This window comes from Nicotiana tomentosiformis, chromosome 5 (genome assembly GCF_000390325.3).
Source record: "Nicotiana tomentosiformis chromosome 5, ASM39032v3, whole genome shotgun sequence".
In the NCBI taxonomy this organism is placed as follows: domain Eukaryota; kingdom Viridiplantae; phylum Streptophyta; class Magnoliopsida; order Solanales; family Solanaceae; genus Nicotiana; species Nicotiana tomentosiformis.
Genome location: NC_090816.1, coordinates 1,785,827 through 1,803,235, shown reverse-complemented (window position 1 = coordinate 1,803,235; position 17,409 = coordinate 1,785,827). Strand labels below are relative to the sequence as shown.

At 36.1% G+C, this 17,409-nt stretch overlaps 2 protein-coding genes across 2 annotated transcripts; one reads left to right on the top strand and one right to left on the bottom strand.

Moving 5' to 3' along the window:
- The first annotated feature begins 4,892 nt into the window (after window positions 1–4,892).
- On the top strand, window positions 4,893–8,827 carry LOC104094383 (putative UPF0481 protein At3g02645). Its single transcript, XM_018770178.3, has 2 exons — window positions 4,893–5,633; window positions 7,380–8,827. Exons 1-2 carry the CDS (start codon window positions 5,233–5,235, stop codon window positions 7,954–7,956), a joined length of 978 nt encoding a protein of 325 aa, XP_018625694.1. The 5' UTR covers window positions 4,893–5,232; the 3' UTR covers window positions 7,957–8,827.
- Window positions 8,828–8,960: 133 nt separating this feature from the next.
- LOC104094379 (cyclic nucleotide-gated ion channel 1-like) lies at window positions 8,961–15,471 on the bottom strand. The gene is made up of 9 exons (XM_033655667.2): window positions 15,375–15,471; window positions 14,728–14,878; window positions 13,659–14,223; window positions 13,360–13,572; window positions 12,774–13,069; window positions 12,543–12,654; window positions 11,682–11,918; window positions 10,628–11,022; window positions 8,961–9,673 (listed from the first exon to the last, which is right to left on the bottom strand). Exons 2-9 carry the CDS (start codon window positions 14,757–14,759, stop codon window positions 9,370–9,372), a joined length of 2,154 nt encoding a protein of 717 aa, XP_033511558.1. The 5' UTR covers window positions 14,760–14,878; window positions 15,375–15,471; the 3' UTR covers window positions 8,961–9,369.
- Window positions 15,472–17,409: the final 1,938 nt, after the last annotated feature.

Here is a 17,409-nt window from a genome sequence, read left to right as displayed (position 1 = left end):
GTTCCCGAAGACGGACTCTTCTTAGGCACCTCCAAGTCACCCAACCCGGTGAAGTCCTCTGTGGCGGTAGAATCCACGCCATCGAAAAAGCCATAGAAGGGGTCGTCCGCTCCGTGGGCCCCCTCGTTGGGACGTTCTTTCACTGTCTAAGCCTCATTGTACATGGACTCAGTGAACAAAGGTGACTCGATGATGTCTATCACACCAAGTGCTTCCTTAGGGGTGCTTCCCACATCCCGAGAAGCTTCGGCCACGGCCTCTTCGTCGGCCTCCCTAACTTGAGGCAGATTGGCCTCACTCTCTCTGGTTCGGAGGCCCCTTGCTCTTCGAGTTGTAACGACACTCGGGCCACTAGATTGAAGGCTTCTTCTTTTTGTTCTTCTTTGTATTCATCCTTCAACCGATAAAGTGAATCCGAAGATGGTGCTCGAGCGCTCGTGCTCTCTTTGGAGTTGCGCACCAACCTTCGCCTTGGTTTCTTTTTCTCCGAGCTCGGGGCCCTCTTCATTTTCTTCTCGCCACCCTGACTTGGAACAGGGGACTCGGCGGGGAAGTTCTCGCCACCGGATGGAGGCCTCATTATGACGTCCTTGGATAAACCTGCAAAAGGAAATGAAACAAGTGAAAACTTAATGACCCGAAAGGAACTCAAATGTTACTTACACGGGAAAGGAATCTTACCATGAGAACGGGCCTCCCACCGACCCTTTGAAAGCTCACACCATGAACTCTCAGAATAGGGCCTTTGTAGTACGATGCCCTCGACCCACTCCTTGAGTCGAGGAATTGCATTCGGGACCCGAGCGACAGTTGCACCACAACAGAACACCGATAAGAAGGAAGGAAAAAATGATAAATCAAATTTTGGAAGCAAAATTATACTTACGTGACATATTTCACTTCTCAGGAAATGGCATATGCTCAGCTGGAATCAAGTCCGAGGTCCTCACCCGAACAAAATGGCCTAGCCAGCCTCGATCCCGATCTTCATCAATACTCGAGAATGGGGCTTTACTGGCCCAATGCGCGAGCTTGATCAGTCCCCCCGATAGAGTAGGGGACTGTATAAACGCATGAAATGATCAATGGTGAACGGGCATCCTTTGATCTTGCTTACAAAGAAACGGAGAAGGATCCCGATCCTCTAGAATAAAGGGTGAATTTGACCGAGGCATACCTTGTATCTCTTGCAGAAATCGATGATGACCCTATCCAAGGGGCCCAGTGTAAAGGGATAAACACTTAAATATCCCTCGATGTGGGTGGTGATATCTTCGTCGGGTTCGGGAATCACTACATGTTTGTCGACCCAATTGCAGTCTTTTTTTACCGCAGAGAGAACATCCTCAGTGATCGAGCAGATGTACCTCGAGACCTCCCCGCACCGTCCTTGTACGGAAGAGGGCTTTGCATCCTTAAAATCAGCATTGACCGGGCACCCCCCGAGGATGAACATTTTCAGGGGAGGTTCCGGTACTGGTTCATCGATAGCAGTACTCGAAACGGTCTCCTGGGTAGCTGGCCATGAGGTAGAAGGGGTTTATTTTTGATGAAAGGTTTTTGAAGTCTTTGCCATTTCTTTGAAAATGGAGGAAAAACGAGGGAAAAGAAGAAGTTAAAGGAGTACACTTGATAGTTTGGGATGAAGACGAACAAAAGTTCTTATAAAAGATCTCAAAGATCTCAAGTTCTAAGATACGAGGACAAAAGGTTTGGATGTAAAGTTTGAATGAACAAAGGAGGGGGTATTTATAATTTTCCAGTGACGGTTCGCATCCAGGAGTGGCCGACCGATAACTGACAAGCATTTAATGCCAAGACTTGACTGACGAGACATTTCGTTTATTCTGTCGTTTCTGTCGCAGGTTATCGAAGTAAGAATCGAATGCTCATGTCATTTCTCGTCATCTACTCTCTAAAAAATGAGGGGTCTATCTGTATACGGTCGAAATCGAGCTCGCCTACGACATGGCAGGTCAGGCTCGGAACTTGGCAATGAAGGACTGAAGATCGACTCCAAGTAAGGGTGGCAAGTGGGCCGGTCCCAAATTAAACGGGTCAAACGGTTCGGGGCTAAACGGTCTTTTGTAGGGACCGGTCCGGGACCGGGACCGGGACCGTTTGGTCTCGGCCCGCGGGCTAAATGGGCTAAGTGGGATAAGTGGGCCAAATATTTTTTGTTTTTTTTTAAAAATTAAATAGATATTAGAGACAAAAGGATGTTAAAAAAAAATATCTAAGGCAATGCTTTGTAAATTTTATTATAGAATTGTGACCTAAATTTTATTTAACATCCTAAATTTTAATATTCAATATTTAATATCGAATATATATAATATATACATCTTATATATAGTATATAAGATGTATATATATATATATACTATACTATACGTACATCTTATATATACTATACTATACGTACATCTTATATAGCTTATATACTATACACTTAGTATATATATATATATACTATATTATATGTACATCTTATATAGCTTATATACTTGCCAGCCTTAAGTATATATATGCTTTTTAGTAGTAACATGAAAGGACCAAAGTATGGTACTTCTTAGCTGGTATAAATATGGAATGATAGAAGATCAAGTTTTAGCTCAACTCAGATTACAGTTTCAACTAATTTCGCACTCTTAGATATATTATCCTCTTTATCGGCTAACTACACCAGTAGCATAGCTAAATATAATGTCGTTTAAAATCACAGCAGAGAATTTGGCAGTTGGTGACCCCATTAGCCGTATTATATATAGTATAATACGATATAAGATTGTACATTTTTTATAGTATATTATACACTATATATAAGATGTATATATAGTATAGTATAGTATATATATTAAATGTATAATATATATATATATATATATATATATATATATATATATATATATATATATATATATACTAAGTGTATAGTATATAAGCTATATAAGATGTACGTATAGTATAGTACAGGATATATATATATATAAGCTATATTCAATAAGCTATATATACATCTTATATAGCTTATATAAGATGTATATATAGTATAGTATAGTATATATACTAAATGTATAATATATAAGCTATATATATATATATATATATATATATCGAATATAGCTTATATATTATACACTTAGTAACAATAAAGTAAGCAATAGTAGCAATTATACAAGAAAATTAGAGAGAGATTGTGATAGATTGATGATTTTGTAAGAAAAATAAAAGAATGAGGGGGTATTTATAGTTGAAAATAGGGAAAAAATATAATTATAAAAAGTTTAGAGTTAAAATAAAGTTTGGGGGAGGGACAAAGTTGGGGGGAGGGTTAAATGACTATTTTATAAATAGCCAACGGCTATTTTTGACAAACCAACGGCTATATTTTTTTTTTTTTTTAAATATAGCTGTTGGGACCGTTTGGCCCGCTAAGGGACCGGTCCGGTCCTGGGCCGGTCCCTGACGGGCCAAATAGTCCCGGGCCTGGCGGGCCCAAAGCATAGGACCGGCCCACGAGAACGGCCCAGGTCCACTAAAACCGGGCCTACGATCCTGGCCCGTTTAGCCCGTTTGGCCCGCGGTCCCGGGCCTGGACCGGCCCACTTGCCAACCTTAACTCCAAGTCCCACCGGGCTAGAACTCGGGGTCAGAACGCCTGCCTTCGAGAACATTGAGTCTGTGATCCCGGAGTCGACCATAATCCCGAACGAGCTCGAAGAAACATTGTTAGCATGACCAACAGAAGATCAAATTATCCGTGACCGGTCGGATATTACGGCGAAAATCTCGGCACGTATCAATAAGGAACCGGCAATCAGCAAATCAAGAGATTTTTTATCTTTCATAGAATTGTACCTAAAGTAGGACTCCCCTACTATATAAAGGTAGTATGATAATTCATTTAGTACATTGTAACACGCATTCCAAAGCAATACATTATTATTATTTTCTTGAAGCTCTTATTCTTCTGTGTCTTGATACCGATCGGAGTGCATTCGGCTCGAGGGTAGCTAATCTTCCAAGGCTGAAATTATCCAATTCGTGTGGTTTGCATTTACTTTATCGTCATTTATTTCAATTGCAATCTAATTTATCATTTTGTGTCAAGTTAATCCATACATCCTTAAAATCACTTACAAATTCAATTGTTATCCAATTTTGTGGGTAAACAAACCTTAACCGTGAACACCGCTAAATGTTCTTATTCTGATTTCACATTCTATTTCGTAGAATAATACATAGATTCTCATTTAAGTTTCACCGGTATTACGAATAAGACATCTGGTTTCTGATATTAAACTATGCCTAAGTTATGTGGAGTTTGATACCAAAAACCAAAATAAAGTAATAGTACCACTTAATTATTAGAGAATAAAAGCGTTCACTTCATATTTCTGTCCAACTAATCTTGCATACGCATTAGACCCTCTCAATAAAGTACTTCATATAAGAAGACTTGACTTTGTATCCGTTAACGTTTGGTTAGTAGCGAAAATTGAGTTCACACTCATATATTGTGTGTGAAACTCATGGCAATATCACTACATTATAAGTTTGATCTTTTTTTTTTCCTTATTAAAATTTTATCTCATGTGATGCCCCGGTTTTCTCGGATCGTGGATCAGGAATTATTCACATACCCCTTTCCCCGAGCTTTAAAAAAATATATGCGTGACATATTCCAGCCCAGTATAGAATAAAAGCGTTTACTTCATTTTGTCCAAGGTAACACGCATATGCTTTTATGTCCTTAATAAAGTATTAAAAAAGACTTGGCTTTGTAAATGTTTTGATGAGTTGACTTGGAAAATGATCAAGCCAACTTCTTTTTGCCTATATATAAACAAGGGATGACTTAAACGTAAATGAGCAGTAAAGACCAAACATGGAAAACATAGGGAGTTTTCAAGATTTGTGTAGGTTGAAATTTTCTCATGTTCCGAGTAATGTGAAGATTGAGAAAGTTGCAGCATTTGTAAGAGAGAAGATAACAAGGGCCATGACTATGACCCCAAAGTTGTTTCGATCGGGCCTTACCACCATGATAAATTAGAGTGTCAGTTCGTGGAGGGGTTCAAATATAAGGTGTTGGAATCTCAGTTGCTCTCATATTCTGGTGTTGACATAACTTATTATGATAACATCTTTTGTGCTGTGATCAATGATATCAGGCATTGTTATGTTGAAGGTTCTACGGATTGTTATAGTGATCCTGATTTTGCCCGTATGATGCTCCTCGATACAAATTTTCTTTTGAGCTATATGGAATCCCTCACACTATATCCACAAGTTAAGGATTTCTTTGTAAGAAATTTTGGCTTTGTAACATATTTTACTGCACAACGTGACATATTTTTGCTTGAAAATCAAATTCCACTTTGGGTTCTCAAGATGTTGGCTACCTTAAAGTATGGTGATTATGATCAAGATGGAAACTTGCAAAAAGAATTGTTTGGTAAGTTTTGTGGTTCAGCAGTTTTTTGTGATTATCAGCCAACAAAAGTAAGGGGCTCATGTGATGGAAAAAATAGTGAGGATGAGCAGCCTATGCATCTTCTTGAAACTCTTCGGGATGTCATCATCTCCGAACCAATTCAACCAAAAACACTTCAGCAAAAGGATTTCAAGTAAGAATTTATTTTGGTAAATTAAGTGCAGTTCTTGTTCTCTTTTACAACGATTTAAGTTTTTACAGTCGAGTCCATCAATTCAAGGTGTAGTGATAAAACTTTCAACTGTCTAATTACCTTATTATTGCTATTGTCTGTTTATAACTTCATTTTCACTTCTTTTGAACCAAGACTCTTTCGAAAACAGCCTTCTTCCTTCATTAGGTTGGGGTAAGGTCACCCCAGATCCTACTTGTGAGATTTTACTGAACTTGTTGTTGTTGTTGTTATTATTGTTGTTAAAACTTTCAACTATGCTTACCATGCATTTTAAGAATTTCTTATAATACAAAGGCAGAATAACCTGATAGACACATGTACTTATTCGCGTTTGTCATCCCGATCTCTGTACTCAACGAAGTTTCATCTAAACACTTATAGTTGTTCAAAATGTGTTTTAAACCACTCTTATCTCGCGTGTTCTTCAAATCCATGTCATGAATAACACATCAGTGTCCCCGTCAGATTTTTTTGACACATCATCATGAATTTATTTTTCATATTTAAAAAAAAAAAATTCATTTCACCATCTCCTCTACCACCTTCCTCCTCCTCACCATCTTTATTCCCCATCATTCCCTTTATCTTTACCAACTCCTTGCCCACTAAGTAATAATGTTATGTTAAAAATAATCAAGAGAATAAACAATAAAGTTTTCTGTATTTAGCCCCAAATCATAAAAATTGCCTAACCACCAAAAGAACATGCTATTAGAAAATAACCACCCAAAAGACTATCATCACCAAAAACTTCATCCAAAACTTTTGAAATTTCTCTACACACACTTGTCTTCTTCCACTATTTTTATTTATTTTCTTTGCAAAAGCACGTGTTAAAAATTTGGGGAATGGGGATGTGGGAAAGAAATTTTTCCAAAAAATGCTGCCAATCTGACGGTGATTTCGGATGTCTAGGGATATTATTGGTTGACGAAGAGGTGGTGGAGGAGGATTGTGTTGCAATTGGGTTTGGGTTCAAATGAAGAAGGAGGGATAACGTGAAGGGGGTGGGGGGGCGACAGAACGTGAAAGAAAAGAAGCACTCTTCTTTCACTTTTTAATCTAATGTTTGTATTTTCTTATTCTTTTTTTCTTTTTTTCTTTATTTTAATTATTTTCGGTTTAAATATTAACATTCACGCTCCTTATACGCGTGCAATACACGTATTTTGTCAAATTCAGTCGTTAAGTTGCCACATAGACTTGGTCAACAGTTAGAGGGGTTTAAAATAATGACTTTGAACACTTATAAGTGTCTTGATGAAACTTTGTATAAGGGGACCGGGATGACAAACGCGAACAAGTATAAGTATCTACCAGGCTATTCTGCATAATACAAATATAACTAAAGCTTGAAAAGTTGAACTTGTTAGATTTCAATTGGGGGGCCTTGGCATAACTGGTAAAGTTGCTGTCATGTGACCAGGAGGTTACTGGTTCAAGCCGCGAAAACAGCCTCTTGCAGAAATACAAGATAAGACTGCGTATAATAAACCCATGTGATCCGATCGACCTTTCCCCGGACCCCGCGCATAGCGGAAGCTTAGTGCACCGAGCTACCCTTTTTGGAGTATACCCTTTTTGGAGTATACGTTAGATATAATTTGCTTGAACTTGTTGAATTTGCATAATTCTTATCATTCCTATAGCTAATAAAGCTTGAGCATGAGTTATATCCATTTCTCTACTTTATAATTTTTTCAGAACGGAATCGAAGAGTCATATCTATCCCTTTCGATCAGTTAGAGACCTCAAACAGAAGGGCATTTTCTTTCGGTCGAGTAGCATAAATTCTATCCATGGAATAAAATTCAAATCCTACAAGTTGTTTGGGAAACTCGATCTTCCAAAGGAACACATGAACATCTATAGCAAGGTAATCTATTCAAACATGATAGCTTATGAGATGAGTCCAAACACGAATACTCGATATGAGGTGACATCTTATGTGAATTTTATGAAATCACTTGTAGTATGTCCAGAGGATGTGAAAGAACTACGAGAAAAAGGAGTAATCTGTAACCACTTGGGAACAGATGAAGAAGCAGCCAAACTGTTCCAAGATATTACTACTTATGATGTGGTCTCTCATGGCGGTATTCTTGTTGATGTTATAAAAGATATTCAGAGCCACGTTAGCAGCAAAGCTAAAACATCAATGGCAGAATGCTACTGGACTTATTTTAGCACTCCATGGTCAATTATCGCGTTACTTGTAGCTGCTGCGCTACTTTGCTTAACTATTATGCAAACTCATTATACTATGTATCCTATGAATTAAACAGTGTGTAAACACCTAATTTCTTTTTGTCTTGTCATTCCTAAATAAATGTTTTGTTTCATTTTAGGCCTTATTTTCTTTTGATTTGTCTTTTTTTTTAAGGCGAAACGTAGATAGATACGCTTAAAGTTGGCATTAAAATCCAGTTAGACGTCACCTTAACTATGACAGTAACCAAATAGATGATAGTAGCAAACATGTTGTTGTATGTGAAAGAAAAAAAAGTCAAAAAGAGATGAACTTATGATGTAAGCGCTTACATCGGCATTCTTATGATGTATGCGCTTACATCGGCATTCGTATGAGGTAAGCGGTTACATCGGCATTCTTATGATATAAGCGCTTACGTCGGTAGGGCATTCAAATACCTATAAAAGGAGTATGCATTTTCATTTGCATGTTATCCCTCAACTTCTTCTTTCTCTCTTCAATTAATAAATAGTTATTCTTTGTGTGGCCGTGGAGTAAGCATAAATTGCCGAACCACGTAAATCTTCTTTTGTCTTGTCTTATGCAATTTATTGCTTTTCTCTTTCAAATATTTTTCCCCTTCTATTAGCCTGATATGTTTCCCAACAATAGACACTTCTACTTGGCACAAGTCGTCTCGTGGATACCCCAGGTCCAGCAGAACTCACACAGATGGCTTGTAAAATGGATAAATCAGTGAACGACACGTGTTGTTTTTAAAATTAGAAAAACAATTGTAACTTCAAAAAAAAAAAAAACATAAACTTTATCATTTATTTACATTATGCTACAATCAAACCTAACAAGAAATATATTATTCAGCCACAACAAAGAATATAATCTATCCAAATATTGATTCATGAACTAATGTAATAATAAAATATAATCAAAGGGAAGCAACAACCCGGACTGAGTGTAAGGGGATAATGACCTGACTTGCCTTTTGACATGTTTATTCAGCTCCAAGTACTATATTCTAACTTTGTAACTTTTTGGTTGATTTGCCCTGCTCTCCTTAAAAGTAGACTTACGAATTCAAGTTTAAGTGGCTAAACTAATAAAAATTCAAAAGAAACTTAGATCAAAACAGAATTGTATGCATGTTTCTACATACAAGAATCCTAATTAATCAAGGTACATAGCATATGTACTACTCAAAGGAGTTAAAAGGACAGCCCGGTGCACTAAGCTCCCGCTATGTGTGGGATTCGAGGAAGGGCCGGACCATAAGGGTCTTGCGTACGCAGCCTTACTCTGCATTTCTGCAAGAGGCTGTTTCCGGTTCGAACCTGTGACCTCCTGGAAGTAATTTTACCAGTTACGCCAATGATCCTCTTTCACCAGGTACTACGCAAAGAGCTGCTTTACAAAAAAAAAAAAAAAATCGATCGACGTGTCATGGATTAACATCTTCCAGCATTTCTAGTATATTAGTTCCCCAACTCATGAATGATTTTCCTCACTGAAATTTGGTTCAGCTGGTTTCTGAAGCAGTAGAGGTAGTGTGGGAGATAATTTGGCACCAGTTGTATGGTTGCGTCGCAAGGCGCGCAGCGCATTAGCAGCAAATCTTGATGCATAAATGGTAGCTCCAAGACTTGGTGCATTTGTACTCTCTTTTGCTAATGCAACCTGCAATCTATCTTCTTCCTCTCTTAAAGATTTCTCAAGCTTGTTCCTACAATGTCGACGCCATGCTACTTGTATAAAGCATGCACCCCATGTCCTCCATTGCTGTGAGTAGAGCCTGAAATAACCAAGTGTTAATGGCTTCCTCCAAAATTATACACCAGTAACTTATGTAGGGTTAGTTTCACGGATGATCACTCAACTTTCAAATTAGTGTATCAAAGTCATAAAATTAAACTTTTGTAATAGAACATACAATAGCTCAACTATTGTTATATGTTATAGAAGATAAAATGTATACCAAAAGAAATGCTATATTTAGTCGCGAGAAACTCAAGTAGGTTGTCACATGTATAAAATTGTCACGTAAGTATATATAGTCATGCCAGCAACTCATATTACATCCTATCTACGTGGTACCAGTTAAAAAAATAAAATAAAATAACTCATTTTCTGATCCAATTAACCTAAAATATATCTTATGTCTTTCCTTATGTGTCATATCGTGGTTTTTATTTTATTTGTTTTTTAGTTGGTCGGAAAACAAGCTACTATTATGTTTTTTAAGTGGCGCCACATGGATGTTATTAAAGTAAGTTGTTAAAGTGACAATTTGTGTTTTCAACCAGATTTAGCATTTTCTAGCCCTTTTCCTTAATTTTCCGTCAGATATAGGAGTTACTTCTCCTACAAAAATTAGTTTTATGACGTTGGTATAATAAACTATAAAAGTTGGATGACCATATATGAATTAACCACCAAAATTTATACCAGTAACTTATGCATCATTCTTTCCTCCAAAACATATATACTACCAGTTTGTTGTTTGAAGCTTGTTTAGCTTAAATGGCAGCCCGGTGCATGCGGGGTCCGGGAAAGCACCGGATCACAAGGATCTATTGTACGCAACTTTACCCTGCATTTTCTGCGAGAGGTTGTTTCCACAGGACAACAACTTTACCAGTTACGTCAAGGCTCCCCTTCCGAAGCTTGTTTAGCTTAGTATATCGAATAAGCAAACAAAGCAAGATTGAAGCATGTTATGAAATGGAACTAGGCTTAAACAACATACCTGAAACTATGTTGAAGCTGTTTGCTATTAAGACGTCGAAACTGTGAGGCAACAAACTTGAGATCATCAGCAGTGAGGGCAAAAGCTTCTATATCAGTTTCAGCTTGAACTGTTCTTGTTGAAGTAGGAAGACTAGAGGAAGTGTGAGGGTCTAAAGCCCAAGTAAGAAGCTCCTCTCCACAGAAATCACCAGCTTTGAGTGATACAGAGTTGAAAAAACCAGTTCTTCCACCATTTGTTGTCATAGTTATTAGAGTACCTCTCATTAGAAAGAGCATCTCATCTACTGGATCGCCTTCTCGGATTATGAAACTTTTCTCTGTGTAGAGTGCTGGTTTAAGTCGACCACACATTGCATCTAGTAATTGTTCATCCATTTTCTCAAACATTGGAACCTGCATTACCATACCAATGCAAAATTTAGAGGAAAAACAAAGAACAAACTTTTTGTTTTTGTATATTACAAGACTTGCTGTGGTCGAAGGGGACCTTAGAGCAACGGTAAAGTTGTCTCCGTGTGACCTATACGTCACGTGTTCGAGCCGTGGAAGCAGTCACTAATGCTTGTATTAGGGTAGGCTGTCTACATCACACCTCTTGGGTGCGACCCTTCCCTGGACATTGCGTGAACGCGGGATGCCTTGTGCACCGAGCTACCTTTTAGACTTGCTGTGGTTACCTACTTGTTTGAGCTTGATGTATAGTTGATTGATTGATTAAAAATACTTAATGTGGTTCAATAAAGTTTCATTCAGATTTAATACTCTCATTGTTCCATTTTATACGACACTCTTTTTCTTTTTCTTTTTTAGTCTGTTTCAAAAGAAGGACTACACATTTCTATGTTTAGAACTCCTTAACTTGAAACTTTCCATTTTATCTTAACAATACACTCTTCTGGCCGTAGAAATGTCATGGCATATTTAAGGCTATAAATTCTTTAGGTTCATATGATATGTGCCAATAGTATGTTATTTAAAAACAACACAAATAGCTGTGAAAAAATCAAGTAAAGTTGGAAAGGAAAATTTTTAATGTGGTTATATATACTTACTCTTTTAACCAAAGACCAACAGAGATGGCGCTTTAAATCTCTTCTCAAGTCTCTAGGAAGATTATGAATAAGTAAATCTTCCTCTACACCCCTGGTTTCTTGCCATTTGTACTGTTCATGTCTTCTAATTCGTGCTCTCAGATTATCAGGAAGCATGCGATGAGACATCCATTGCTCTGCGTCTCGCCTTCTCACTCTCATCTCTTCTACTCTTACTGTGATAGACTGCAAATATTTCTGTATCAAACAACAAACGCGAATAAATCACTTGAACGTAGTTCTAAAATGTAAAAGTTGTCCTTTTTGAGAGGTCTCAGTTTTTTCTTGTTTGAGGAATGACACTAGGGAATAAAGTTTTCAGTGACATATATCACAACATTTAGTGGCGACACAGAAGGTCGAAAAGGCTTCTTTATAATAACATACTTATATAACAGTCATTTACTATAAAAATCAAGTTTTCTAGGAACCGATTTTTTATGTTATGTTATAATATATGTTATCTATAACAACACTTTATTATAGCATCCAAAAAATATCGGAACAAACACAGGCTTCAGCATCCGTAAAATCCCTATCAATAATAGGTTGGAATGGTGGGGAGAGGACAAAAGCGACATATTTCGAGTAAAGTGGTTGCGACAAAAAGTCGCCACCGAAAAAGGTGAATATACAATCTAAGCGACATATATTAGAACATTTAGTGGCGACTATATTTGTCGCCACTGAAAATCTTAGTTGAAGGCAGATTTGTTGTAAATGAAAATGTATAACAAAATAAATGGTCATATGCAATTCGAAATTTCAATCTAAACGGATTCACTTGTTCAAGATTGTATAATAAAGTGTAACTGTGCTAACCTGCATATTGCCAATAAGCAAGGAAAACAAGATTAGCCCAATAATTGAAATGAAGACAGCAAAGAGAATCTCCCCAACAAAGGTGCTTGTCTTAAGGTTTTGGCCAAGAGAACTGAAATATAAAACAAGACATTTTTTTAAATACAAGAATACTCAAAATGTCATTAACAATTGAATAAGCAAAACTAAGGCCAAATGCATGTATATGGAAATAAGTAAAAGGAAACAGACCTTAAGTTTCTCAGTCCCCACCAAAAGCAATAGAAGAGTTTGGACCAGAATTTTTGCTTTTCTACTATCCGAAACTGAAGAGCATCAAGAAATATTCCAAAATCAAAGTCATTTGGATCTTTTATATCTTCTGATTTCAGGAGAGGGCAAGAAGAATTTAGAAGCAAAGCGTTTCCGTTTCTGTTTCCTCCACAGTATAAGTTGTCTAAAGAACATGAGTCAATCTTATCACATGCATCGCGCCAACATGTATCTTGGCGTTCTACTGAGATCAAGTACCAGAAGGCTCCGACTACCTGAGATAACACATTTGCATCTATTAAAACGAACTTTTGTTCAAGAATGAAATCTTATTTGAACTGTCCATATCGAGTTCATCCTTCAGAACCATATCACATTTGCGATAAGATGAAATATAACTTATATATATTGACAGTGTATATTTATACTATCAGTGTAATTTAACGTGTTGAAGTTGGTTGCTTACATTATTTTTCAGGTTACTGATTTCACTTATTATGGATAGTTACCTGCAACTAATCTATTAGGTGATGTTAATTAATCGATTAGTTGAAAAGTAACTTACATTACTGGCTAACATGTAAAGGAAAAGGTTGAAAGCAGCTCCACCCCATGCCGTTTCTGTAAATAAGCCTGCAGTTCTTGTTACTTCTTTATACAATGGATAAATTCTAAATATTCTTGGAACATATTGGACAAAAATGACAATCTTCAAGATTTCTTTCGTCGCTAGAGAAATCGGGCTATTCACACTTGGACTGATAATCAATATCACAATCTGCAACAAAATAAGATTAATTTGTTAATATCATACTCTCTTAAGTTAAGAGAATGTTAAAAATACAAGATTTTGAGGACACAAACCTGTGGAAGTGGAAGAACTGCTAAAATATCAACAATGAAATAAGATTTCAAATATCTCTTGGCTATAGCAGAGGAATCTTCAATCAACTCACCCCTTCCAAATACTCGAGAAGAAGGAGGGATAAAACCAGTACGAAATTGCAAGATAATGTGAAAGATATAGAAAAGATCAGTGATCGAACGTAGAACACAAGCAGTGATCTTTAACGTCGTGTCCAAATCAAGGCACTTGTTTTCGTTATCAATGACAGGTATGTAGAAGAATAGTGGATCCAATGACACTGCAATTGTACAAATCAATACAAATATTTTGTTCCATTGCTGAAGAAATCGCCCCTGAGGATCAAGAATTTGTTTCTTTGACGAGATAGATTGATCTTTTGTTGGTTTAGCGGTTAGAGGATGGACGCGTATTGATTTTCTCCAACTACTAATTCTTTCAGAACCACTCTCAAGCCTTCTTCTAATGTTACTCATCAACAAACTAAATGATGGTTTTCTGATATGAAATGGCCTGTTATTTGGAGAGTTGAAAGATGACTCTTCTGACTTCCAGTCCTCAAACCTATAAAAGTTAAAAGCAAGAAAAATATTAATGAAACATAGGTAGAGCCATTGAGAAATGTATCATTTACATCTAAAAAAGACAGTTCGACGCACTAAGCTCTGGCTATACACAAGTCTTTAAAAGGATTAGACTAGTTTCATTGCATTTCTGTATAAGGCTATTTCTATTATTTAAACATGTTACTTATTTGAAGGGGAAACTTGGAGCAACGGTGAAATTGTCTCCGTGTGACCTATAGGTCACGAGTTCGAGCAGTGGAAGCAGCCACTAATGCTTGCATAATGGTAGGCTGTCTACATCACACCCTTCCCCGGACCCTGCGTGAACGCGGGATGCCTTGTGCACCGGGGTTCCCTGCCCGAATATGTGACCTATTAGTCACAGAGCGATCAGTCTTGCCAACGCCAAGACTCTCCTTCATAGTTTACTAACAACCCAAAAAAATAAAAATAAAAATAATTGCACATTATAACTTGGTAATAGGAGGCTGATTGAACTAACCTTACATATTTATCTTGTTTGAGATTCATCATTTCAGCTTCAGCCTTAAACTTATGCTCAGAATTTCAGCTTTTCTGTTCTAACAGAATGGTCAACAAGAACTTCCTTCCTCCCTTTCTCTCTAGTCTCCTAGCATAAAGCCCATTCTTTACTGCAACATAATATCAACCAGCTTACATTAACCACAAAAATAAATATAAGGGAAAAAGAAAAAAAAAAAAAAAAACAAATGAGACTTGAATGTGAAAGTCAATAGTCAAAGTTTGAAGTTGTTATCACGGCGAGTTCATCCAAACCTAGTAATTTCAATACGAAGCATAGATATATAGATATATCTATGTGAAAATCCACTAAAGTTTACGCAATAAGTTCAATACTGAAAAACTTAAAAGTCGAACTCATCAAGTTTACAGTACAAGTACCAGCAAAATGAAAATTATTGTAGATAACAGTTTATCCAGGAAATCTTAAGCTCAATCTTTTCTACCACAAAATCAAGAAGCCGTCGTGTTTCATGCAACATGAACTTGTGATTTCAGAACTGAAATTAAAGAAGTAAAATCAAAACTAGATAAATATATCAAAAACCATATATATAGTTTTTGCATAGTCCAACTGTTAAGAAACTGGAATTGAGAGAAACTTACACTGACACAGAAAAGAGAGAATGAAGATAAATGTTACCACTTTAGGACAAGTATATATACATAAGGGTGTGTTTTCTTTGTCTTGAGAAAGTTCCTGGAGATTGCCATGTATTAGAAAGGAAGACTTGGTCCTTTGAAACAATATAGGAAGACTTTGAAAGAGAGAATAGTCATAAGTCAACAAAGAGCTACGACAAAAGTATTTGTTACTTGTTTAAAGAAATTTCCCTGTATGCATGGTTGGTGGGTCCCACATATGCCATGAAAACTATAGATCAACTTTTCTCATTATATATACATTTATTTACTAAGTTTCTTTAATTGAAATTTAAAAACATGGTTTCACTGTCATAATTTTACTATTGAAGTAGGGGTTAAAAGGCTATATTTAGGGTTGTTCAAAATCGAACTGTAACCGATAACTGAACCGTAAAAGTGGCGTATTGGCTTATTGGTATCTGGTTATCGGATTAACGGTTGATGAACGGATTGAAATTTTATAATTCACGGTTTATCGGTTCGGGGTGGATTACTCAATTTTCTTAACGGATAAACCGTTAACCCGTTAAAAATTATTTATTTATATTTTTACCCGTTATGAAGTAACTTCTTAGCAGCTTGAGTTTCAGCGTTATCATAACTTTTGTTTGAGGGGAGGGGGTAGGACTAGGCAGATGTGGATAGTTCTTGATACCTTTCTGCTCAAATGAGCATTTTACTTGATAATTGAAGCAAAACTGTATCCAGAATTTATGTTAACTGAACTTATTAAGGATTCCCAATTTGTATTTTAATTTGCTTATTGTTAAAGAATTAAAGAAGAAGAATCTGCCATTAACAATGAGAACTTCATTAGCCTACTGGAGTATTATTGTGATTGGATCGTCTATCTATTGTTTATTGTCTTGCTTACTTATGTAATTTTTATTGTTTATTTGATTAAACCGTTCGATCACTGCCCGATAATTACTAATCCAATACTTTTCATCCGATATCAGATAAAGAATCTTTAAGTTATTTAAAATAAAATTTATATATTTGAAAATTATGTGAAAAATACTACAAGTTAAAATAAATTATAAATTAAAATATTGAAAAGTCATATGAAAAATCACGGTCAACAAGACGGAGGGAGTATAACTTATTTTTAAAAAAAGTAACTAGACCAAGGGTGTGTTTGGTATGAAAGAAAATATTTTCCTAGAAAATGAGTGATTTTGTCACTTATTTTCCCTTGTTTGGTTGGTGAGTGAAAACCTTTTTCCGAAAAAGTTTTTAGGATTTGGTTAAAGAGTAAAAAATATTTTTTTATGCTACTTTTCTCACCCCTTCCCCCAAGTTCCTATGTTTCATGTCTCCCCCCCCCCCCCCCAATACCCAATATTTTTATGACTTTATTTTCTTCAAAAATTTAATTATTCTTCTAAAACTTCACACAAACCCAAAGGAACTAATGTGTTGCCTTACTTTTTCACGCAAAAACAACGTTGAAATTTGTGCTCCATAACTAAAAAAAATACTCTTTTTTTGGTTGAAAAAGAAAGTACTATTTCGACAACATGAAAAAATTACTCATTTTGTTGAAATGAAAGAAAATATTTTTTCTACATCATGAAAATGAAATACTCATTTTGTTGAAATGAAAGAAAATACTTTTTCTGTCTCATGAAAAGAAAATACTCTTTTTGTTGCAATAAAAAAAAATACTTTTTACTATATCATTTTGTTGAAATGAAAGAAAATACTTTTTACTACATTTTGTTGAAATGAAAAAAAATATTCTACATCATGAAAAGAAAGTAATTTTTTTTATATCGTGAAAAGAAAATATTCATTTCTTGAAATGAAAAAAATAGCTCATTTATAACATGAAAAGAAAGTATTATTAATAATATTTCTATTTAGGGTTGGGTTGGGGGTGGGTGGAGTTGGGGTGGGGGTGATGGGGATGGAGAATGGAGAAAGGTTAGAAAAGAGTTTTGGAAAATATTTTAACTTTTTCAAATAATTGGCAGATGTTATAAAATAAAAGCAA